This window comes from Lacerta agilis, chromosome 1 (genome assembly GCF_009819535.1).
Source record: "Lacerta agilis isolate rLacAgi1 chromosome 1, rLacAgi1.pri, whole genome shotgun sequence".
Taxonomy (NCBI): Eukaryota; Metazoa; Chordata; class Lepidosauria; order Squamata; family Lacertidae; genus Lacerta; species Lacerta agilis.
The window spans coordinates 20972111-20998658 of record NC_046312.1 but is presented as its reverse complement, the minus strand read 5'-3'; the positions used below and the strand labels follow the sequence as shown (position 1 = coordinate 20998658).

Below are 26548 nucleotides of genomic sequence, written 5' to 3'. Positions count from 1 at the left end.
ATCTCAAGGCCACCACTGCCCTCTCTTCCCAGCGATAATCACTGTGCTGTTTTCAGCAGCATCACACCACCACACCCATTTGGCTAACTCAGAATCTGGGACCTGGCCCAGCCTCACGCACCACCAGTTGGCAATAAATCCAAACAATTTCCCATCTGTTAAGTCAGTGCAATGTGGTGAGCAGTTTCTGTTTTCCTTGAGTGTGAGGGACACATTCTTTGGAGATGACTCTTCCAAAGCCCTCTCTAAAGGAAAACAGAAACTGCTCACCACATTGCATTGACTTAACAGATGGGAAATTGCCTGGGGATGGGTCATTGCTAAACAAATTGCCTAGAAACTGCTCATATAGTAGCAATGTGCTGCAAGTACAGTTTATAGAGCCTTGCAGGTGGTAAACTGCAGTTTGGTCTGCGTACTTCTCCTGTGGGACACTCGACTACTTTGCCCGGAGAGGAACTTATATGTGTGGATTTCCCCTTTTGTGGTGGTGGGAGGACCCTTCTCACCCACCTGCTTTACTCATTCTCTTGTGCAGCCAGTACTTAGTGAGAAGCAGTATTTATCTCTGTTTAATGAAGTGCTGATCACTCATTGTCACAAGGGATAATACTCAGGCAGTTGTCCAAAAACATGCGTCCAATGTGAGCAATGCTTTACAAGAGTATGTTGAAAATATATAGAATCCTCTTTGCTTCAGGCAGCCTATGATGATTTGGAAACACTAATAAAAATGCAAAGAGCTATGAAAAGGAAGGGAGGAGGCAACCCCTTGAAGTAGCAGTTTGCAATTACTTCAAATAGGTGACATGACAGCTCAGTTGGTAGAGCGTGAGACTCTTAATTTCAGGGTTGTGGGATCAAGCCCCATGTTGAACAAAAAATTCCTGCTTTGCAGGGGGTTGGACTTAGATGATCCTCATGGTCCCTTCCAACTCTATAATTCTATGATTCTATGACCCAGCATGCCTTAAGCCAGTGGTTCCCAAACACCACCACCTCACACACACACACCATGAACCATTTGAAAATTGCTGAGGGTCTTGGCAGACCATGTAATGTTTTTTTTCCTGTCTGTTGTAGATGCCTTCATCTGCCCCAGCTGCAACAAATCATATCTCTCCCGCATCTGTTTCTATAGCCACAGCAGGAGCCGAAACCTTCCTACAGCTTAACTTCAGCCCCAAAGGTGCATGGTCTCTCGAGACAGACGGATGCCAACCATAGTTATTGTAATTCTTTAGAATTCAAATCATAACAGAAAACAAACTAATACAAAAGAAATAGAAGAAGCAATAAAAAAATTAAAAATCAACATGCATATTCAATGTGATGGATGTGCCATCTCCAATCACAAATCTATAGGCACACAGCAGAACACCTAAATAAAGCCTGCGGTCCATGGACCAGGGGTTTGGAAACTTCCGCTTTCAGCTACTTTAAGTCAATGGGAGTAGTGCTAGCTCCAAGTTTTGGAGGGAAACCAGAGAAAGATGTGTGTGGGAAGTGGAATATGTGATCCTGTGGCCCTCTCCCGATGCCTGGACCCTTATTTAATGTTTACATCTGCTTCAGGCCTTGGAGGTGAACATCTCATAGACTTCAGAACAGCTTTGCTGGCTGGGGCTGATGGGAGTTGTGGTACAAAACATTTGGAGGGCACCAGGTTTGTGAAGGTTGAGTTAGAAGGAGGAGGACGAGTCACACATCCCATTCTGCTTAGGGACAAGCAACATACTAAAAGCCCTTTGTAATAATGCGCAATGGAAAGTCCTTTTTCAAAAACCCTCCAGTGAATTCAGGGACCATTGCCCAGCAGCTGTTGGCATCCACCTGTCTCAGGAGACAATGGTAGAGTGCGCCTTTCAGGGGTGAAGTCAGACTGTTGGAGATTTATAGCACCTGGTGTGGCTATAGTGACTGATATAGGAGAGAGATGTTTTGTTGCAGCTGGGGCAGATGAAGGCATCCGGTTTTGCTGCTACAGGTGCACCATGGCATTAAATTTTATTCTGTGTTCCTCCCAGCTGTCATTCTTCCTCTGGTTACTGCTGCAGATACATGACCTGACTGCCTGTCTTCAGGCCCAGCAGCAAAACACATGAACTGCATGCAGAAGGTCCCAGATCTGATTCTTGGCATCTCCATATCGTACCAGGTCATGAGAAAGCCCTCTTCCTGAGACAGTGGAGAGCTACTGCCAATCAGAATAGATCAGAGTATAGTAGTCTGACCTGGAATAAGACAGCTTCCCATATTCATGATGCACAGTACCAAGCATAAATGAGGGCCACTCTGGATGTCCTTTTTATTGTGCATTAATAATGATTCCAGGTGTCAGGGCAGATATACACTACCCTGCTTTCAATGCTGTTTGCACTTTATACATGCAAAAAAAATTGTGCCATTTCTTCCTGCTGAAATCCTGTAACACGTTAGCTGATGTTGTTTATCTGCAACTGCCTAATAAAGCCAAAAAAAAATCTTTCAACCTTTTAAATGTTATGGGCTTTTGTTTTTGCTTAACTTTGTTGCTCCTGATTTCGTTGCACTATAGCACAATTAGGCCCCTCCAGGTGGGAATAGTGCAATAACATTGTGGAAGGATAATGAAGCAAAATGATGTGTGGATGGTCCAGTATAAATCAGTCACTAATGCACTTTTATTGCATTATGCTGCAGAATATGCCACCCACCCCCCGCATGTTGTTGCTTCTGGTGCATTCTACAGAATGGATGTGCCCCCTCCTCCTGCTTCTCTTTGTATTGGCTACTGATGCAAAACTACCCTCCTTGCCTGCCCATTTAGCAACCATGTGTTTACTTCAAAAGTCTGTGCAATTTCTAGAAGTCTCCACCTAATTCTAAAAGAGCAATAAGTTTGGCCCCATGTGGTGTTACCTCTTGCTCAGATCAATAAGCCTTCATGAGAGGGTATTACGTCTATCAGAAATATTGCTCTGACACATGCGCTTTTGGCACAAACTAGCCTGCCCTAGATTATGCCTGCCCAGCACTCAGCGTTTTCAGTCTGAAGGTTATTCTGTCATTCTCTTTCTTACATGAGTTGCTTGTGACAGCTGATGCCTTTTGCCATCTCAGAGGCACACAGATTGGCAATCACTGCACAGCCACCAACCGTGGCCTGGCTTTAAACAGATGCTGCAAAAATCTCACCTCTAAAGTATTATTTTCTTCACGGTATGCTGACCTCATAATAGCATCCCCGTTTCAAATCAAGATGCATTTCCAGAAATAAGATCCAGGAAAGAAATGCAGGCATTTGATATTGTGACAATAATAATTCCTGCAAAATATAGAATAAAATTTGGCTTTCTCTTCTTTTCCATACACCTCTTTACACAACTCTCTCTCTGTCTCTGTGTGTGTGTCAGTGTCAGGATGCTGCAGCTGATGGGAGTTGTAGTTCAAAAGATTTGGATGGCACCAGGTTGGCAAAAGCTGCTCTATAGAGTGTAGCTTTTGAATTGCATTGACGAGAACCCACTTCCCTCCCCTCTCAGGGGCTTTTCACAGTCTGCATTGAGCTTTTTGTTTCCAGCAGAGATAGGGAACAGGGTGGTGACACAGGCAACAGGGAACTGAAAATAAATATCACCTTATTTGCAAATATCACCTCCATTGCAAAGATTCTCAGGGACCACCCCACTCATTCCTCAGGGGGAAATAAGTAGTAAGGCATGAGTAGGAGGAGCCATAGTTGCCTCATGTCCCACGGTTAGGGATCAGCTGTGAACGGCAGCTGGAGGTGAGTCACAAGGTGAGAATCATGAGACAACTCAGTGGCTAGAAGAACTACGGTAATCAGCCAAGCAGGACCAAAGGGCAAGCCAGGAGTGGGGACCAAATAGCAAGTCAGGTCTGGAGGACAAATCAGGAAACAGGAAACTAGCCAAGACCTGGGGCTGAAGAGCAAGAATAATACAGAGACACAACAGAGCTCAGAAAGACCTTGTTGCTCAACAAGGTTCAGCTCTTTAGATTACTGCAGTGTGCGTTAAACAGGTCTAGCCCACTGGTCAAGTGGCAGAAGCCCAGAGAAGCGGTGCCGGCAGTGGCACTCGTTTCCGGTGAGATCTTGCCGAAATCTCGTGAGATTTCACAGAGCACACAGGAAATTGTGAGATCTCATTGGAAGCTGCTTTCAGTGCTTCTGGGGTGCTGCTGCACAACACAAACAACAGGATGCTCCAGCCTTGGCATTAAACACAAGGCTGCCTTTGATGATGGTTCAAAGGCAGTGCAAATTTCAGTGGTGCGTTTGCTGACTATAGGGCAAGATGGTCTGAACATGTAACACCAACCCTGGCACAACTGCATTGGCTACAAATTAGTTTCCAGGCTCAATTCAAATTGCTGGTTTTGACCTGTATTGTGCATCTCAGGACTACCAATAACTCAAGGATCACTTATCCCCGTATGAACAACCTGGGCCACATGTTTGACATCTGAGGCCCTTCTCCATATTCGCCCTCTAACGGAGGTGCAGAGGGTGGTGGCATAAGAACACCACCTTCTCAGTGGTGGCTCCCCATTTGTGGAATGTTTCCCCAGGGAGGCACACCTGGTACCATTATTAACTGCTTTATGTGCCAGGCAAAAGCATTTTTAATCGTTCGGGCTTTCGAACCTTAATCTGGAGGGTAAAGTATGTTTGTGACCTCTTCTTTTTTAGTGGGGTAGGCTGAGTTGGATCTGCCTTTTTGCACATGTTACTGATCAACATTTTAGGGTTTGGGTTTGTTTTACTTTTGTCCTTATGCTTGTTTTTCTTTTTTTTTGTTTCTGTAAGTTGCTTTGAGCCACTTTTGAGAGAAAAGCAACAAAACTACAACAGCAGCAACAAACTCCTTCCTGACCAGAAAAAACCCAATGGTATATGACTGGATGGTGGAATCAAACCAAATATTTTTCCTCCCACTGATACAGCTGTCACTCAAGCATGTCTATCGCTGGAGAGCAGCAAATGAGGCCCACTTGTGCAATGGAACTTTCCCACCTTGACCTTCTTCCCCAGTGGCCTTGTACCCCCTCATTTTTTCTCTGGAGGGCTGAGGAAACCCCAGAACAGATTTAGAGGGCATGTGGAGGGAGGAGAGGGGAGAAAAGTCCCATTGCGTGAGCAGACTTCATTCTCTGCACACCTACCCCACTTACAGTAGCTCTGCACTGAATTCCACCCCATAGTTATTTTTTTACAAGGATAGCAACCTCAGGCAGGGGTTCCTTTGATTATATCATTCTATAAGCAAGGCCAGCTTGAGGAACCCCTTCAGCCATTGCAGCCATCCGTAAGTGTATGTTAATCCGCTCCTGAATGAAAAACCCCTCCTTTGTTCTAGGGAGGAGGAGGAGGAGGAGGAGGAGGAGAAGGAGAGGGGCTTATCCTTCCCGGTTCACAGCACACAGCAGTCCCTTGGTTCGAGCAAGGTTATAAAAGGTTGTAAACCAGCATGTAATTTGGCTGCTTATTCCTACGGAAATATGGTTTGGCAGTGGCGTGACTAATTGCACTGATACCCACAAGACCCCAAAGGCAAATTATCATCCCATTTATTCTCGCCTCCAGCTGAGCTGTCTCGTAACTCATGTCAAATAAAGTACAGTGCTTTGATGTAATTACTGTTCCATTAATTAAGCCATATCCCCAGTTACTCTTCTCAAGTCAGGCTGCTTTGTAGAACACTACACAAGCTTCATCAATAGCCGGGAAGCGGCTCTTTGGTGGTTAGGGATTATGATAGTTCTCCAGGTAGACTTGTAGCCAAACTTTGTGTATTTGTGGTGATGGGGACTGTTGGCGTGCTAGGGTCTAGCTAGCCACCCAAGGCAACCGTTATGCTCTGTTCTTGAGCAGCTGCTGTAACTTCCCATTGGCCAAATTTCTAGCAGAAGTGTGAAGTGGCAGATAGGCAAGAGAACCCATCTCATGTGTTCAGTGAGCAGGGGAAGGGTGTGTGTGATTATTTCAGATGTTAATATTGTGCAGCATGAAGCAATTTTATGCATAAAAGCTGACTCCTTTTAGAATAAAAATTGTCCAGACAATTATGATTCAAAGCTTTACTAACCAGAACTTCTTCAAAAAAGGTACAAAAGCATCAATGATATGTCCAGAAAGAAGTACAAAGCATATGTGTATTGAAGCATAGGTTCTTCTTCTTTAATATATAACTTAATTACAATCAGAGCTGAAATCAAAGCTCTGAGACTATGCAGCTCCTGGAGAGGCATCATTTACAAATCCTTTTCTAACTGTGCCTGGGAACAGAAGCAAAGCCAACTTCCTTCAAAATGGAGATTTGCAATGGAATACATTAGTCACATGTTCTAAGGTTAAACACTCACGTGTAAGCTAGCAGAGAACATCAACAGTTAATTATCAGCGCATTTAGAAGCTCGAAGAGCTCTTTCTAGCTTAGTTCACTCCAGTGGAATTTTCAAATGTTAAACCCTTAGCAATATACATACAGGCATTCTCAACAGTGATTGAATGGCATCTGGTGCCCACTGGGACTGGTGGGGCAGAATGCAGGGTACCCAAAGGTAGGTTTTGTCCTCCATCCTCCTCCTCGCTGAGATTTACCCAGGGCAAAAGGAGGAAGGGCCAACCCCTGGGACATGCAGGTGGGACAGATTGAGGCTGGTAAGGCAATGCCCCATTTATTCTAATGGGCCTCCACTGGTGATATCCCATCCACTGGCCACACTCTGATATTGCGTGTTCACCATTAATGTGAAGGGGGCCTGTGTATGTATACCTATGCCACAGAAGTCTTAGAGGACACACTAGTCAGGAAGTCATTTATTTATAGGTCTCAGGGCATGCCAGTTATTTATTTATTTAAAAGCATTTATAATTCACTAAATGTTTTTGATTTTTTTCTAAGCACTGTACAATATATATATATATATATATATATATATATATATATATATATATATATATATATATAATCATTAACACGAAAACAACAACATAAAACCGGTAAAGCAACAATATTAAAGCTTTTAAAACAAGAATTTGGGGATTTCAGATAAATGAAGACAGGTTCCAATATTATAGGTCAGGGAAAGCCTGGGGAAAAATAGGGTCTGCACAAGACATCTGAAACAGTTGGTGGTTGGTGTCCCATGTAAGGTTACAACAATATGATCATAGAGTTATTAGATAACTTTATTATTTCTCTCTTTTTTAAAAAAAAACCCACAAATTTTTAATTAAATTTTACAATTTTTTTGTTCATCACAAGAACATTATCTCAACGAAAAAGAAAAATACTGTTCCCCAATTCCCCCTCCCCCCTCCTTCCCTCAACCCCCTCTTCTGGTTCATTACATATTAACTTCTCCTGCTTGTTTTATTATATCTCAATAAAGCTTCTAATTATTTTCAAATTACCTTTTACTTTTTATTATTTCCTCGTTAATACATTTTAGTATCTATATTTGTTTTGTTAGTTGTGTTTAATCAAACCCTGCTAGTGAGTCCCACTTCTTTACAATATTTCTGTAAGTACAACATAAATGGTTCCCAGTCCTTTTTAAAGTCTTTATTGTCTTTTTCTCTAATTCTTCCTGTTAGTTTCACCATTTCCACATAGTCCATCAGTTTCTCTTGGCATTCTTCTTTAGTTGCTATCTTTCCATTTTTGGGCTAGTAATAGTAACCATTCTGGTCTTTTAACAAAAGTCATTTTAAACATTCATTTCATTTCATTATAAATCATTTCCCAATTTTTTAAATTAGTTTACAGTTCCACCACAGATGAAAAAATGTACTTTCTTTTTCTTTACATTTTCAGCATTTGTTAGAACCTGTTCTGTACATTTTTGCCATTTTTACAGGTGTGATATACCATTGATACATCATTTTCATATAATTCTCCTTCGGCATCATACAATCAGTAAATTTTAGGTTGACTTTCCATAATTTTTCCCAGTCTTCCATTTGTATGTTACATCCTAAATCTTGCGCCCACTTAATCATTGCACATTTAACCTCTTCGTCTTTGGTTTCCCACTCTAATAATAAGTTATATGTCCTCTTCAACAATTTAGTATTATCATTTATAATTTCTCTTTGGAATCTGGATAAAGTGTAACTGAATCCTTTCTTTTTATCTCCTTTAAATACCTCATTTAATTGGCGATATTGCAACCAGTCTTGCACATATTTTGTTATTTCTCTTAAACAGGAACAGAACAGGAGCAGGAAATGCCTGGCCCTACCTAGGTACAACTAAGTCTAGTGCCCCCTACTGACTAACCTGTATAATGGCAGTATCCACACAGTCTGTCCTCACATAGGTAGCCTTTATTTTAATTCCGAATGTGTAGGTGCTCACTGGTGCATTGGCACCAAGGGAACACAACTGGTGGATGCAATCACACTCTCCCCACCCACATGTGAGAATGATTGTGTGTATACACACACATGGGCAAGAGGGATGGGGATTCCTAAACAATGGAGCTGAAAGAGCATTTGCAATGCAACAGGTACACAGTCTGCAATGTTAATATGCTTAGAAGGATGCAAGATCAAGAGAGTGACTATTTCATGACCTGATAACATGATCTTGTAACACCTGTAGGGGCAGGGAAACATTCCTGCAGTGGGAGCCAAGAAGTGGTCCCAGTGTTTGTCAGTCCTTCCAGCCTGTTCTCACTCATTGGCCAAAGCACCAGGTCGTGGCATTTGCACTGGGCATGGCTTTCCTTCTCACAATGGAATAGGTTTTTCCATTGTAATTCTTTAAACAAAGGGGCCACTGACTTGGATAGTTGCTGCTGAAAGTTCAGGGAAGAAAATTATCGAATATAGGGAACCAGGCCTGTATAGTAGTGCCGGTGTCCTTCCACCCCCACCCCACAGATGGCCTTGGCTGTAGGACTGTGTTATCCAGAAATCAATCATAAAAAAACCCAACAGAGCTCCCACCTCCCATTGCCCCCTGTTTGATCAAGGGAGAAAGTGCTGCCTGCCGGCTGGTTGGAGCTGTCAGCCTGGGGTGCTATTCAAAGCACAGTGTAGATATAAGCCATTAGATGCACACGGAGTAAAATAGAAATGACCCGCTTCTCAACACAAATCCTGTGACAGGGCAGAGACAAAGGGAGCTCAAAAGCTGTCCTATTTTTCTCCTCTCCTTTCTCTCTGCAGCTACCTGTGGTGTTTGCCACAGAGTCAGATTAAATAGCTGATTAAGCTTTTTCACAGCCCAGCCTCTCGATGTTCTGCCTGCTGAGAGCATTGCTGGAGCCAAATGTTGCTTCCACTGGCTCCATTAACCAAAATGACTCAAGACTTGGGTGGGGTGGGGGGAGAGATCCACTGCGGACATCAGTTAGATGTAAAACTGCCTTCCCGCTTCGCTTGCAGCAATTGTGGGCTTCTGTTCCCTTGCAGCAAGGAGTGGCTTTTCTAATAAACTTTTAAAGAGGCACATTTTTTAAAAAAATTAATGATTGATTGATTGGCGAAGGGAGGAAGCCCAGATTAACAGCTTTGCTGTGCACACCTAAAAGAAGAAGAAGTGTGCATGCACACGAAAGCTCATACCAAGAACAAACTCAGTTGGTCTCTAAGGTGCTACTGGAAAGAATTTCCTATTTTGTTTCCTATTTTGTTTCGACCTAAAAGAAAAATATTTTAAAAACTGACTCTTTTCCAGAGCTTTTCAAAAATGGAATATTTGATCCATTTTCAAATGGTCCTCTTCTACTTCCTGTACTGTATTGCTAAATTAACTTTTTATTATTAAGGGGCATAACTCAACTGTGAAGTATGTATTTTGCTACAGTTTTATCAACTTTGTTTTATAGATTATTGCATGGCTTTTATTGTAATGCATTGTTCTTTTTCTAAGTTTATGCCATGCTTTATGCATTTACATTTTGTAGCTTGCCTGGAGACTTCTTGTGTGTCTAGAGACTAATAAATTATAATAACAGTAATAGTAATTATAATATTTTGTATCAGAAGGTCCCAGGTTCAACCCCTGGCATCTCCAGCTCAGGTGTAGCACATAATGAACTCACCCCTTTCTTTCTTTCTTTCTTTCTTTCTTTCTTTCTTTCTTTCTTTCTTTCTTTCTTTTATTACCTATTTTGGTTTTATTTTTCCTCAGACCACCACACCTTGCTTTGTGCAACGTCTTGTCTGCTGAAGAGTTCAAAATCTTGCCAGGCTTTTTGTGGCTTATGGGTTGGCCCAGAGTGACCCAGTGTGGCAGCACGCACTCTTTGGAACTCCTTGCCCATTGACATTAGGCAGTGTCAGGGACTGGAATGAGGAGGAATGGTGGGGACTGCCCCCCCCCTCTTCCTGAACCTTCCTGAGAAGAGGAGGACAGTATAGATTTAGATCAGTAGTTTGCAGAAGGTCATAGTTCAGAGGCTGCCGAGGGGAGAAGCTGGGAAATATTGAGAGAGCAGCAGGAAGAAGAAGAAGCACCAGGGGAGAGACAGCTAACAGGCTCAGTGTCTCTTGAAAGCATTCCTGAATAACCCCCCACAGGACGAGGCGAGCCTTGAGAGTAGTAGAACAGAAAGCTCAGAGGCAGAAAACACAGGTCAGCCGGTGCAGGGATGACATAGAATAGGAGAGGTGGAGGGGGTGGGACTTTACGTGGAGCAACACCATTATCTGAGAGAGACCGCATTCTTTCGTCTCTCTCTGTGAATGTTGAATAAAGTACTTGGTAAGAACTTTTCTTGTTTATCTGATTCTTGGCTGCCACCGTGGGAGGGATAGGATTCCCTGAAGCCTGGCAGGCAGGCAGGCAGGTACCTCCGCTGTACGTTTTTTGGCCCCTGCTAAAACCATTTTTGTTTAGGCAGGCCTGTCCAGATGTTTAGAAGCTGATATGTGTTCTCATGTGTTGATTTAAATTATATTTTGCTTTTAAAAAAATACCTGTTTTTAACTTTGTTTTTTGTTGACTATTTTAATAGTTATTTTATTTTTTTTATAAACCATTTAGAGATTCTGTTTACAATCAAGTGGTATATAAATTTTGTTAAATAAATAAAATTAGATAGCTGTAGACATTGTTTCTTCCCTTACGGATCAGTGTGACTACCTTTGCTTTAAAAAAGGGACCTTCTTTCCCCCCCTCCCCTCCCCCCATCTATAATTGGGAAAACATCTCTGAGTACAATTGTATTTCTTTTCTAAATATATTAGGGTTGTACAAAATTAAAATGCACATTCAAATCCCTAATCCTCTTACCTTGAAATGCAACCACATCATTATAAAAATTATCCTCCCTATGCATACTCTGAATTAATTCAGTAACTTCTCAGTCACCGCTCTGATCCTAAATAATTAACAATAAAAATGATTCCAAATAATATATTGTGGTTTTTTTGCTCCAGTTTTTGCTTCATGTCCTGTAACTTTACATTTGCACTTTTGTCTATTGCACCGTTTCCCAAGCTTGAGTCTCCAGCTGTTTTTGGACTACAACTCCCATAATCCCTAGCTAGTGGGACCAGTGGTCAGGGATGGTGGAAATTGTAGTCAGCTGGAGACCCAAGTTCAGGAAGAGGAAGAAGAAGAAGAAGAGTTTGGATTTGATATCCCGCTTTATCACTACCCGAAGGAGTCTCAAAACGGCTAACATTCTCCTTTCCCTTCCTCCCCCACAACAAACACTCTGTGAGGTGAGTGGGGCTGAGAGACTTCAAAGAAGTGTGACTAGCCCAAGGTCACCCAGCAGCTGCATGTGGAGGAGTGGAGACACGAACCCGGTTCCCCAGACCACGAGTCTACCACTCTTAACCACTACACCACACTGACCAGGAAACCCTGGTCTATTGATTGGAACCCGCTCCCCCATAGGACTGGAATTTTTGCAATAAGGAAAGTGATGGGGAAATGCACCGGGAAGCATCGGATGCCACACATGGGATTTGATACAACATCCTCTCAAACATATTAGGATGGAAGTTCATTAAGCCAACGTCATCAGATCTCTCTGCAAACAAATCAGGATGGCTGCTCAATAAATAGGTCATCTGGAAGCACCTTGGGATGGGATGAGAAGGCTGCCCCTAAGTCCTTCAGGTCAGGTGGCATTGCTCATTATCGAAGGAGCTAAGCCAAGATTGGCGTGCTCCTTCCTTTGCACCTTCAGTAACTCCCTGGTTTAATTTATCAGTGAGTTGGTCACAACAGTACCATAGAGGGCTCTTATCCTCATGCCCTTCTTTTGTGCTTCTCATAGCCAGCCGGTTGGCCTCTATGGGAAGCAGGACTATCCTAATGCTCTGCTTGGGGGAAAGCATCCCAGCATACAAAACTGGATTATACCGAGTTGGATCACTAGCTCATCTGGCTGAATATTGTCTTCACTGACTGGGAGAGGGTGTGAAGTACCTGGTATCTTAGGCAGGAGCTTTCCCCCAACCTCCTTGGAGATGCTGGGAATTAAACCTGGGAACATTAGCATGAAAATCATGTGCCTTGCCACGGAGTTATCACCCTTCCTCTAATAGAGTTCCCCCCACACCATTATTTTCATCTTAGGGACCACTTGAAAGCACACTGCAGAGCACCAGAACTCCTTGGACTACAACTTAATAATAACTCTGGGACTGGCTACAAATAGGCCTGGTTCTCAGACACAGAAATGCAAAGTATGGCTTCCAGGAACCACACAAATGTGTGGGCTCCTGGAGAGGAGCTTACAGCCTCTTTGCTTCTTCTCCCTGGACCTTTTTTTTTTTGCCCCTGCATCACACTGAGCTAAGCCAAAGTTTGGTTTAGTATGTCATCCGAACCCAGGATTCATGGTTAAGCCTTGCTAACTGTGCCAAAAGCAACCCTCTCTGTAAGCCTGCACTTTTATATACCGGTAGTCCTGGTAAGCTTATCATGGCCATGTGAGCCTAGCCACCATGAGTAAGCACGGGGAGGGTTTTGGGTGGAAAAGCAGAGAGAGATGGAGGAGGTTGTTCACCCTTTGCCTTGTCCAGCATTTCTCCACTGCAAATTTCATCCTGCGGGGTTTGAAATGTGAGCTTGCAGCTGAGGGACAGGCCAGCACCCCTCTCACCCCACTGCTTTTCTTGTTAAAACAAACAAACAAACCCTTCCCTCCTACAAATAAGGAGAAGAGGCTTCAGAGCTCTACTGTTCTGTGCTTGCATGAGCCATCACGGAAATTCTCTTGCAATAACAATGCAGAGGTGGAGCTTATAATGTTACTCTTCACAAATTACGTTCCACCTGCTCCTCACATCTGTGAATAAATCTAAATGTAGGTAGAAAACAGTCTGGATGTTTATTTTTAAAAGTGTTAATGATCTTTTCATAGAGCCTCTATAGGGACTCAGTAACAGATTGGTTAAGTCCTGGCCTGCTGTAACCTGCCCTCTGTATTCTAAAAGTGAGGCGTCTTCTCAGAATATTGCTTTGTTTGTGGAAGAGTAAATTGCTGAGATGTATGTGTTTTGTTCATGTGTGTACATGTGCAAAATAAATTTCCGCCAATGGAATTCAATATGATAAAATAGAGGTCTGACTGATGCTCAGCTGTCTGGGCAAAGGTATTCTGCAGCTTTTCCATAAAGTCCATTATATATTTAATTATTATTTAATTATATGACAGCTATTATTTAACTATTGTATTTAATTACTGTTGAATAATATTGAATCTTATCCAATATTATTGCAGTTATATAAACAGTAAACAAACATAGATACATATATAATCAAGCTTCCTAAATTCGTATTAGGAACATCTGTAATGAACGTTAACCAAACAGTATTACAAACAAGGCTGATATTACATATAATAAAGGAAAAGAGTTACTTGTTCTTGTTTGACATTTCATGTTGCATTTGCTGGAACTTCTTTTGTAGCTGTAGTATTAGGGAAATCAAATGATAGAAACCCAAATAGATGAGATGGGTCCTTGTGGGGCAAGGAATGGCTGCACAAGCTTCTTAGGATTCCAAACACATTCAGCGCAGCAATCAAGGGATGCAGGTTAGTTGGATCTGACATAAACTGCTCTGCCCTATGTTTCTCTGAGGGTCTTTCAATTTACACTTCTCTGTCCAAGTCAAGTTACTGCAGCTGCCTCACAGGGGATTTGCTTGTGTCTTCTTGCAGGCCTCTCACAGACACCAGTGAAGAAGTGGAAGATGTGAACCACCTGGGCAAGCCAATTGCCCCAAGAAATTGCTGTCCCCCACCAGGCATCAGCGTCCTTGAGAAGCTCATCAAGACATGCCCGGTTTGGCTTCAGTTGAGCATCAGCCAGGAAAAGGCTGTCCAAATACTCTGCAAGGAGCCCGTAGGGGTATGTCTACACTTTCTCTGAAGAATACTGTTTCGTGGTCCTTGAGGGAGATGACATGCAGGCTTAGATCAGGGGAAGCCAATGTGCTATACTCCAAATGTTGTTGAACTCCAACTCCTATCAGCCCCAGCCAGTATGTCCAATGGTCAGGAGTAATGGAAGCTGGGATCCAACAACATCTGAAGGGCAACAGATTTCCTGCCCCCAAACAAGATTCTGTTTTCTTAGTGTATTTTGCAGTGCATTTTAGCAAGTTTATAATGCATTTTAGCAAGTTATTCTCACTAACACATTCATTTTTATTTGTATTTTCCCTTAATATATGCATTCTGTACACCCTTCTTCTTCTTCTTCTTCTTCTTCTTCGAAAACTGCACCACAAAATTTGGAGATGTGGGAATTTAGAGGGACAGCTGCTTTTGAATTTGTGGATTGTTTCAGGAAGTGCTGATTAGGTAGGTTCCCATTAAAATGCAAACAAAACCAAATTTCTCCCCCACCTGTGCTCTGATTGTAGTCTAGTGGCCTTTCTTTAGCAGCAGAGAAATGTATTTAAATGATAGCCGTCTATCCAACCTGGTGTTGTTTGGCTCCAGGTCAGTCAGAAATATATGCTGCTTCTCAACGTAAGAGATTTTGTTTAATTATTATGGCTACTAGCAATGGGTCTGAGAGCATTCACAAGCATATGAATCAGAGTGATCTGGTAGACATGTACTTGTCTTCTAAAAACCTTTTGACAACTGTTCCTCAGCAATTATGGCAGTAACAGGATAAGAGGTCAAGCTACCTTGTAGATCAGAAATTGGTTAAAAACCAGAAGGAAGAAGACAGGGATGCATTGACAGTTTTCACAATGGAGGGAAGGAAGCAGTGGAGTCCCCAAGGATGTGAATTTGGATCCAATGCTATTTAAGTTTCTCAAAAATGACATGGAATCTGGGGTGAGTAGAAAGATAGCCAGCTCTGCAGGTGACACCAAATTATTCCAGATTATGAACTAACTCTAAAGCAGACTGAAGAACTGAGGAATGATCTTTCCACAATGGGTGGAATGGCAACACAATGGCAAAACAGATTCAGTGTAATTAAGTACAGAAGGTTGGGCATGGGTCTTAACTGACTTCAAATACCAAGAATAGAGGTATTGGAGCTGTGGTAGACATGTACCTGAAACTGGGGTTGCCATATTTCAAAATGTTGTTGAGCTTTTTTTACGAAGACCCCAAAATTGTTGAACTTCTTTTAGGAAAACACCCCCAAAAGGAATGTTTTGATTAACTTGGACAAAGCACCACATCCCCCCCCCACCCCCACCCCCAAACGTTGATTCTGCCTTTGAAATCCTGGTAATGTCCAGGAAATTCTGGACATATGGCAGAGTCCTACTGTAACCATCAACTTTGGTGTGGAGAGGCAGTGAAAGAAAGACTAATTCTATGATGCTATGGGATTAGGAAAGAGGCTGAGAATAAGATAGCAAGTACCATTATGCCAATATATAAATCAGTGATGGTCACTTATTTGGTGTATTGTGTATATAGCTTGGGTAGGGAGACTTTGGCCCTGTGGCCCTCTAGATGCTGTGGAACTCTGACCCTCATCAGCCCGACCCAGCAATGCCAGTGGCCAGGAGTGATCTGGTCCAATAACATCTGGGGGACCGCAGTTTTCCCTGTATTCTGGTATATAGTCTGGTTTCCTGTTTTCAAAAAAGGACATCATAGCCAGGGGAGGCCCATGCATAAAATGTGCATGTGTTAATTTGTTACTTAAGATGCATAGGCTGACTCTCACAAGCAGAGGTGTCTAAAAGTAAAGGGCGTATTCATTTTTTAGTTTTAAAAGTGACGAAAATGGGGAGGAGATCCAGGACCCAGTGCCCCCCAAACCCAGGCTCATCCCTTAATAGCATTCCTAATCAGAGTCCATTCTAATAATAAAAAAGCATATTGTAGAGCTGGCAAAGGTGCAGAAAAGCGTAATTGATATGATCAATGGGATGGGGCAACACCCTAGGAAGAAAGATGACAACACTGAGAGCTTTTTAGTTGAAAAAGATGAGTTGGAGGCACATGGTACATAGTGTGGAGAAAACGGATACGGTTCTTTTTCTCAGTCTCTCAAAATACTAGACCCTGGGGTTATACAATGAAGCTGAGCTTTGGGAGATTCAAGACAGGTGAAAGGAAGTACGTCTTCACACCGTGCATAGTTAAACTGTATTTTTTCTGATGTATGATGTAGTAATGGCCACCAACTGCAATGGTTTTGAAAGAGGACTGGAGAAATTAGTGGAGGATAAGGCTATGAATGGCATTTTATCTACAGGATCAGTAATAGCATGTATATGAATATCAGTTGCTGAGAGAGGGCTATTGGGCTCAGATTTTTTTTTGCCGTTTTCCTATAAGCATCTGGTTGGCTGCTATGGGAACAGAACATTTGTCTACTCTAGACCTTTGGTCTGGTCCAGCAGGGACCTTTTATGTTCTTAAATAAATGGTACATAAATCTTGACCCAGTTCTGATATGATGACTGCTGAACAGGTCATACTTGAATGACCCCCTTTTTTGTTGTTGTACGATATAATTTCACATACCCTCTTTTCTCTGTGTAGATATTCATGGTTCGGAAAGATGAGAACCTGAAAAATCTGCTTCTCTCAGTTCATTTTCCAGCCCTGGTGGAGGCTTCTGACATTTCAGAATACAGGATTAAAGAAGAAAAGTCATGTAAGTTTATTCCTGAGTTTTGAAACTTATCTCTCCACCAAACCATTTTGCACCCTGTCCACAATATATCTGCACCTAGATCCTTTTCAATGCAAATGTGTGTGTCTCTTCATTATGATCTTCACTAAGATTCAGGACAGACAAAAGAAAGTGCTTCTTCACAAAGTGCATAGGTAAACTATGGAATGCACTCCCACAAAAAGTAGGGATAGTCACCAACTTGGATGGCTTTAAAGGAGGTATTAGACAGATTCGCTGAGCATAAGGCTCTCAGTGGCCTTCACTGTCCAGAGGCAGCATGATTATGGATACCAATTGCTGGAAACCACAGATGTCCAACTGCTGCTTTGAATGCCTCCAGCCAAGGAGAGCCCAAGCCTTAGTAAACAGTTTCCCTGTGATTTTTTCCCCATTCTCTTACCATTGTCTCATAAACACATTTCATATCAGTGTCTTCTCAAAACACTGGTTATCTTCACCAAATATGTTATGACTCCACCACCTGCTGGGCTTCCTGTTGATGACCTCCTTGGCCTCACATTAAATACGAGTGTTCCTCCCCATCCTTTTTATCTACCTAGTTGCCAAGATTCCACACTAGCAGTTTCCTTTGCCTCAGTGAGGGTCCCTTTGAGCCACAAACAACTTTTCTGACTGCCTACGCACTGGGCGTTTGAGTTGGAATTATCATTTTGCAAGGCGGCCATACGATGATGTCATCCATTCTTGTTCCTTCACAGTGCTTTTTTTGTATTTCTTTTCTTACTGCAGAAAGCTGAAGGGCCCCCTCAAACTGTTGTTGTTGTTGTTGCTGCTGTTAGCAGGTGTGGTCTGCAACATGCCAGTAATACTACATTAATGGTGGACAGTAAGTGACCCCCTGGAGGTTGTTGGATTCCAGCTCCCATCAACCCCCGTCAGCATGGCCAGTAATCAAGTCTGATGGGAGTTGGAGTCCAACAGCCAGAGGCGTAGGAAGGTCAGGTGGTACCCGGTGCGGAAAATTTCTTGTCACCCTCCCCATTGATTCCCCTCCGTGCAAAATAGTTTTACATTATTTCATATTTTCTTACAAAGGAATAATAACAAGTAATAATAATAATAATAAACTTTTATTTATATACCACCTTCTCCGGCCGAAGTCGGGCTCAGGGTGGCTAACATCAGATACATAACACTGGTATAAAATCAAACAATAATTAAATTACCTCCTAAAAAACATCTCAAAATCAAATTAAAGTCTAATTAGATGGCTTTCCACAGGGTTAGGGTTGGGAACAGTAAGTGCTCCACTGAACTGAAATTTCAGCCTTCACGACATAGGAAAACAGGCAAGTAAACAGCTATTTTGGTGGAGGAGGGTCAATATATTAACCGATATGCATGAAATTTCATATATAGCTATATAATCCCTAGTATAGTAAGATAAGACCTTTGGAGCAGGCATTTTTTTTTAAAAAAAAAAAGTTTTTTATGAACTGCCCTAGTAGGGCAGTAATTGTTCCTTGATAATTTGTCACCCCCTCCATTATGGAACTTGGGGCGGTCCGCCCCCTACGCCCCCCTTGCTACGCCCTTGCCAACAGCCTCTGGAGGGACACAGGTTTCCTGTTGCTGTTCCTGTTCCTTTTTGGCATTCACATGAATTGGATGGCCTTCCTGTCTTCCTTGTCCTCAAGTATCTAGTTTGTGGCGTTATACTGCTCTTATAGAGTCTAGTTTACCTATCATGGATAATGTAATGACCTATCCTCAGTGATTTTGTCTGATCCTTTTCCACAGCTGTAGAAGATAATGGCCATCACCATGTCTTGAGGTCATGAATTCCACATTGGAATTGCTTTGCTGGGTCAGACAAATGTCCAAAATAAAATGTTAATTCAAGAGCCAAAGTTTGAGGAAAGGAGCACATCTGGTGTGGGCTGCTTCCACAGCCAGGCCAACAAGACATTCCAGACAGGAGTTGGGGTGCATGAGGGCCACACCATTAAGTACACCACAGCTGCTGGGTAAAACACAACATCTGGAAGCTTTAAAATGTCACCAAATTGGGAGGGGTGGCTAATACCCCAGAGGACAGGATCACACTTCAAAATGACCTTAACAGATTAGAGAACTGGGCCAAAGCAAACAAGATGAATTTTAACAGGGAGAAATGTAAAGTACTACACTTGGGCAAAAAAAATGAAAGGCACAAATACAGGATGGGTGACACCTGGCTTGAGAGCAGTACATGTGAAAATGATCTAGGTGTCTTGGTAGACCATAAACTTGACATGAGTCAACAGTGTGATGCAGCAGCTAAAAAAGCCAATGCAATTCTGGGCTGCATCAATAGGAGTATAGGGAAGTTTTTAATGTGTGATATTTTTGTATCTGATTTTTGTTGGAAGCCGCCCAGAGTGGCTGGGGAAATCCAGCCAGATGGGCGGGGTACAAATAATAATAATAATAATAATAATAATTATAGCATCTAGATCAAGGGAAGTAATAGTACCACTGTATTCTGCTCTGGTCAGACCTCACCTGGAATACTGTGTCCAGTTCTGGGCACCACAGTTCAAGAAGGATACTGACAAGCTGGAACGTGTCCAGAGGAGGGCAACCAAAATGGTCAAAGGCCTGGAAATGATGCCTTATGAGGAACGGCTTAGGGAGCTGGGTATGTTTAGCCTAGAGAAGAGAAGGTTAAGGGGTGATATGATAGCCATGTTCAAATATATTAAAGGATGCCATATAGAGGAGGGAGAAAGGTTGTTTTCTGCTGCTCCAGAGAAGCGGACATGGGGCAATGGATTCAAACTACAAGAAAGAAGATTCCACCTAAACATTAGGAAGAACTTCCTGACAGTAAGAGCTGTTTGACAGTGGAATTTGCTGCCAAGGAGTGTGGTGGAGTCTCCTTCTTTGAAGGTCTTTAAGCGGAGGCTTGACAGCCATCTGTCAGGAATGCTTTGATGGTGTTTCCTGCTTGGCAGGGGGTTGGACTGGATGGCCCTTGTGGTCTCTTCCAACTCTATGATTCTATAGGCATAACTCATTGGGGAGGATATGGAGGAGAGGGATGGTAGACAAGGATGAAAGGAGAGCGAGGAAAGCGCAAGGACGGACGTACTAAAGGAGGAGGAGGGGAGGAAGGGAAGAAAAGAAGGATGTTGCCCTACCTTGGTGATGGCTGAGGAACTAGGGTAGGAAGAGAAAAGGGGAAGAAAGAGGGAAGGGTTTAAGGCTGTTAGGCCGAGTGGTGAACCAAGAGAAGAGAAAGGGAGAGGAGGAAAGATAGAACATGTGGAAACTGTATATTTACAAATAGAGATGCTTAGATGAAGCAGGCATCTCTGAAGATAAGTGACCACCTGGAGCTCCATGGATCCTTGTAACCTTAGGCAGGGCATCCTTGATATACTGTTCAAAACTACACCAGCTGGATGATCTGCTTGCTTATATGGGGAGAAGGCACTTTACTTATGTGATTTTTGAAGTGGGATGTGTGCCCCTCCTTAATTACACTACTGGCAGTTTTCCAACTTAGACCTTCTAGTTACATAAGCCACCACCGCATGCTGGCCTTCACAGTTCCTGCTGATAAGGTTATTAAGTGAATTCAGATGCTAATGGCTACCCTGGAGTACCACAGCCTTCAAAATACAATGCCCTGTGCTCCAAGCAGCCTGGCACACAATGGCTCTCTTGCTGATGAAATTTCTCCAGCAGAATGTTCTCAGAAACTCCATTCACAGGGGCAATGAGTTGTGCCAAAGAGAGGTCAAACGCTTTAAACGCATATATACTTTTCACAGTAGTTAACCATCTGAACTTCACAGCCTCCCGCATCCCCTCCCTGAAAAATAAAATAAAAATAAAATGAGAGTTACGTTTTTACCCTGATGCCCCCTGGAGAGCTTGAGCTCATTTTCTGATAAGCAGCATTGCAAGCTGGTGGTGTTTGCCTCGCTGCTGCTGCTTTTGGAAAGGTTAAAAAGAAGCAGCAAGCAACCAGCGTGCATACATTTCTTTGAATATCTGGCACTGCAAACTGCTCAAGCCGCAGAAGTGCTTGGGGAATATTCATGGGCTTTATGGCATATCATGATTCAGAGAGTGTTAAATTAGCTTGAACAATTGAGGAGCTATGAAACTATCTCGAGTGGCATCCATGCATTATTCATACGGAAGCTAATGAGGGAACTGAAGGGGATAACTAGGCAGAGGTAGGCAAAAGGCAGTTTTATTCTTTTGACTGAAGAGACCATTTTGCTCCGGCTTAATTCTGCATCAGTTTGGAAACTCCCAGGAGTTTGGTGTTGTTTGTGGCGGGCGTCATTTAGCCCACAGATACTGTGCGCTTTGAAATCTTCCGTTCCACGGCAAAAGATTTAATGAAATGTTGCATAAACTAATTGCAACATAGTGCTAGTAATAGAATTGCCCCTTGGGGTTGTTTGTTACATGTGTATTCCATGCCTCCGCCCTGCTGCTGCTCCAAAGAGCTCTGCACCATTCATATATATTTATTTGCCATGTTTTATGTACCTTCTTTCTGCTGATGAGCTCGAGGCACTTCACAGTTAAAATAATGGATTATAATTGATGACATATGTGCTATCCCAAGACATCGCCTCCTGCAAGTCAAGGCTCAAGGTACATAGTACCAAAGGCTGGCCAATGTATTTTGGCACCTAAGGCAGGAAACTCCACAAGTGCCTCTCTCTGGAAGCAAAAACACAGCAATAATTAAATAATGTAACAATTTGCTACCCTTTCACGGCACCCCAATCCAGCTGCTTGTAAACAGCAGCCTCACCCAACCAGTGATAGGGCCGGTCTCAGGGAGAAGAAGCAAATTTGGTTGCCTTGGCTACAGATGAGGTATTATTCTTAATTTTTGTGCGGGGGCTGTTCTGTACCACAGTATTAATTTTATTATCACTGTCAAACTGTTAATTACTGGATTTTATGCATTTTAATGATCTGGTCTTTCACGTAGTGTATTGGAAACCGCTTTGTATTCAGTATATAAGGAAAAGTGGTATACAAATAAACAAAGAAATATAGAAATAAAATTTCCAGGAGGGCAGGAGCCAAATAGCAACAGGTCCTAGCCAGGCTAATGGAGGAAACCTTGCTGCCTATAACCGCTCCCCTTTGCTGCAACTGGGTGCAGATGGAGACAGTTGTGGAGGCCCAGAGCTAAATGGGACTGGGTCCTGAGCAGATTGGTGCCTTACTCCCCCCCCCCCCCGCCAGATCATAGACTTTGTGTCAGGGCTGGTCGATTCCTCTTCACATTACCACACAAACGTCTCTTGGTCTTTATAAATTTTATTAAGAATTCACAAACAGTATTTATAAATAGTTCTTAACTTCAACTATCACTCAGTTCAGATACCTTCTGAGCTCTGCTTCTCCCCTGACCAGCAACTCTCAAAAGGCTTTTCCCGCTCTTTTTCTAACCTCCTTGTGAGGACTGGCTTGTACCTCCCCTCCCCCGAGTTGGAGTCATAACTTAACCCTTGCCTCTGTGAACATTCTAACTCTCTGTCTAACTCTACTCTGACACTTTGTCACCCTACCTCTTCCTTTGATTCAGCTAGATGAAAAGGCTGCTGAAGGAGGCAGTTTTGGTAAAGGAGGAATCAAATGCCTTTGGTCCCAGCTAGACTAAATGAATGGTTGCAGAGCGAGTTCCAAAGTAGTATCCTGTCTACATCAACGCTATCTTCTGACCACTGACAGCAAAGAGTTAAGTAGCATGGAGAAGTGGCAGGAAGACAACGTTTGATTTCCAAATTCGATCCCATTCAGTGTACGGAAGATGTCACCACAGACATGCAGGACGATCCTTGGAGCCTCTGGGAAGTTGCATTCCGGTCATGGTGACTCATTCTATTTTTAGCTCAAGTATCTCTGTCCGTTCTCCATATTTAGTAACTTTGACCGCAGCACACCGGAGCAAACTCAGGGTCGTGCCTCTGATTTCCTTCCTCATTCAGGGTAAGTTGCCCACCTTGTTGTGTCTACTCGTGAATTATCTATATAACTTTTTTAAAAAAGAAGAGAAGTTCTCTCTCATATATTTTTTTTCTAAGAAGACAATAACATTGGTAGTGCCTGCATGCCAGGGCAATCCGATAGAATTCCTGCAGTTTAAATCATCATCATCATTATTATTTAAGTAACTTTGCTTTAGAAAAGTTAATTGGCTTCAGACTAACTGTACACGTGGATTAAACATGGAGAGCAAAGGATTTAGCTGAGCTAAAGCATGATTCCTTCCATTGACGTTGGGATTCTCAAACAAATGTCATTATTAAGGTCAGAACTATTCACTAGTGTAAACAAAGGGAGAGGAGAGCGAAGTTTTATAACCGGGAAATGTGCCTGTTCAGACTGAAGTAGCTTTCAAAAGAAGCATTCCTGATAATGGTTTGTAGTGGCACAGGCTCAAAGCAGTGCTAACGGGGGCCAAATCCTGTATCACGGGCTGGATAGAGTGCTGGACTGCAACTTTGGGTATCCAGTTATCCTCACACCAATTTAAAGGTCACCATCTCTCTGTCTTAGGGTTGCTGGACACAGGGGCAGTCCTGCCATGAAGCATGGTGAAGGGATTGGGGCAGCTGAAGCCCGGGACTCCATGGCCCACCCCTACCCCCTGAGATGGCCACCAGCATTACTTCAGTTGTGAAGCACACAATTAACATCTCTCTCCCCCACAGCCATGGCACGCTTACAAACATGTGGGGAACCTTTTTCAGTCTGAGGGGCACATCTCTTCTGGGCAAACTTCTGCAGGTCACATGCCAGTGTTGGGCAGGGTCAGAAGAACAATGAATTTAAATGTTGCCAGGGCTGGCTCACCCATGAGGCTGGGTGAGGCAGCTGCCTCAGGTGGGGGAAGCTCAAGAACAGGTGCCCTGCCTTCACTACAAGAGAAGCAGCACAGGCAGAAGCGCCAAGGAGATATCACCAAAATCTAACGAAACCTTGTCAAAATCCCGTGAGGTATTGCGGAGCACATGAGATCTCGTGAGATTTCAGCAAGGACTCACATTGTCTCACCAGAACCCACTGTCAACATCACCGCTTTGCAGGTGCTGCTGCACATCCCAGATTAGAGAGGCTTCAGTGGGGCAGGGCAACACATTCCCATTTTGCCTCAGGCAGTAAAACAGGGTGTGCCACCCCTGAATGTTACCTTTGTACAGTATGCTACTTTCAACGCACACTTGACACCCCTCTCTATCTTCCATCCAGGCAAGCAAGAGTCATTCTTTGAGCTCAAGGACAACTAGCCAGGCAAAAAATTCCTCAAGGGTGGGGGGTGCCATTCGGACTCTTTGTCAGGTAACAACAAGTTTGGGGGCAGCCCTGGTTGTGAGGATCCACCTGGGGGAAAGCCTGTGTGTACCGCCCTGAGTTCTGTTGTGTGGGAGAGACTGTCCTGTATCAGTTTGTCTCCAACTAGTGAAGTCTGCATATTTTGTTCTTGGGGGGTAGGGCAGGGCCAGCCCAATAAATTTTGTTGTCTGAAACAAAGGACAGGATTGCACAACCTGCAAAGGAATAGGACTTTCTACCACTTTGCATTTGGTTAATGTCGTTGCAAACACCGTGTTGTAAGATGGTTGCCTTTTGTTCAGATGGATGTTGTTGTTCAGTCGTGTCCGACTCTTTGTGACCCCATGGACCAGAGCACGCCAGGCACGCCTATCCTCCACTGCCTCTCGCAGTTTGGCCAAACTCATGTTAGTAGCTTCGAGAACACTGTCCAACCAACTCATCCACTGTCGTCCCCTTCTCCTTGTGCCCTCCATCTTTCCCAACATCAGGGTCTTTTCCAGGGAGTCTTCTCTTCTCATGAGGTGGCCAAAGTATTGGAGCCTCAACTTCAGGATCTGCCCTTACAGTGAGCACTCAGGGCTGATTTCTTTAAGGATGGATAGGTTTGATCTTCTTACAGTCCATGGGACTCTCAAGAGTCTCCTTCAGCACCATAATTCAAAAGCATCAATTCTTCGGCGATCAGCCTTCTTTATGGTCCAGCTCTCACTTCCATACATTACTACTGGGAAAACCATAGCTTTAACTATACGGACCTTTGTCGGCAAGGTGATGTCTTTGCTTTTTAAGATGCTGTCTAAGTTTGTCATTGCTTTTCTCCCAAGAAGCAGGCATCTTCTAATTTCATGACTGCTGTCACCATCCACACCATGTATGTATAGGGGACTATTTTGCTTGCAAAGTGGTTCACGAGGGGTGGGTGTCAAAAGTTTAAGGGGAAGTGTTGTTCAGGCAGTTTTGTAAGGCAGGGGTGATGATTCATGGCTGCTTGCGCATCACCAAGAAAGAGGACTCAAGATTTGTACGAGCTACAAACTGAGAAATGCAATGCATATCATCAGAGTTGACAAGACTGTGACCATGGGGACCCATGTGCCTGTTCAACGTGATGTTTAAGCGCTTTCTGTTGATGGGCAACTTCAAGACCTCTGCTCTCCTTTTTTCATCATTCTGCAAGCTGTGCTTGGATCAGACGGCTGTTCAGATAGAGATCCTCTTCAAACAGGGGCCTGTCCCTGCAAAATAGGACATATCGCTACCCTACACTTAGCTAGTTATGGACTAATCTGTCCATTTGGGTTTCTCTTGGATTTTCATTTTTCCCCATCATAAGTTCAGTTCCCCACATTTCTGAATCAGCTCGCTATTTTATTTAAAGTCCTCATGAAAATTAACCAGCATTTTAGAGTTACTATGGGACGGACAAATCTCCTTTTCAGTTTCTTGAATTTTCTCATTTTCCCATTTTCAGTTCAGTTCTCCACATTTCCACATCAGTTTGTGCTTTTTTAAAAACTTCATGAAGATTCATCAGCATTTTAGTGTCAATTTCCCTTAATCTACGCATTTTTCTACACAGTTGTGCATGATATACACATTTTGCAATTTCCCATAATAAACCCAGTTTTGTACACCTTTTTTAAAAGTCTGCATGCCACATCATCATATGTTCAGTTACAGGTGGGTAGCCGTGTTGGTCTGCCATAGTCGAAACAAAATAGGAAATTCTTTCCAGTAGCACCTTAGAGACCAACTGAGTTTGTTCTTGGTATGAGCTTTCGTGTGCATGCACACTTCTTCAGGTATCTGAAGAAGTGTGCATGCACACGAAAGCTCATACCAAGAACAAACTCAGTTGGTCTCTAAAGTGCTACTGGAAAGAATTTCCTATTTTGTTTCGACATCATCATATGGTTAAGCCAAGTGTGAATTTCAAAGGGAGGAATCCAGTGTAGCATTAACTCCCTCATTGTTTCTGTGCAAGGATTTTTGCTTACACAACTAATTCCCCCCCCCCTCCATCGCACACATCCCTAAATCTGTTCTGAGGTTTTCCCCAACCCTCTGAAGCAGATTGGGGGAGGGTGTAGGGCTCATGGAGGGATAAGAGAGGGGTAGAAATTCTACTGCACT

The 26548-nt window shown here is 43.1% G+C and overlaps 1 protein-coding gene across 3 annotated transcripts in view; it reads left to right on the top strand.

The window, feature by feature from the left end:
- RIN3 (Ras and Rab interactor 3) overlaps nt 1-26548 on the top strand; it is a 70714-nt gene that overhangs the window by 7058 nt on the left and 37108 nt on the right. For 2 of the 3 annotated variants that reach the window (XM_033140818.1, XM_033140835.1), the window contains exons 2-3: nt 14146-14335; nt 16957-17071. In XM_033140818.1, coding sequence (XP_032996709.1) covers nt 14146-14335; nt 16957-17071 — 305 coding nt within the window. Of the gene's footprint in view, nt 1-14145; nt 14336-16956; nt 17072-22807; nt 23066-26548 lie in introns of those variants that run through there. The other variant, XM_033140826.1, reaches the window with a different exon arrangement.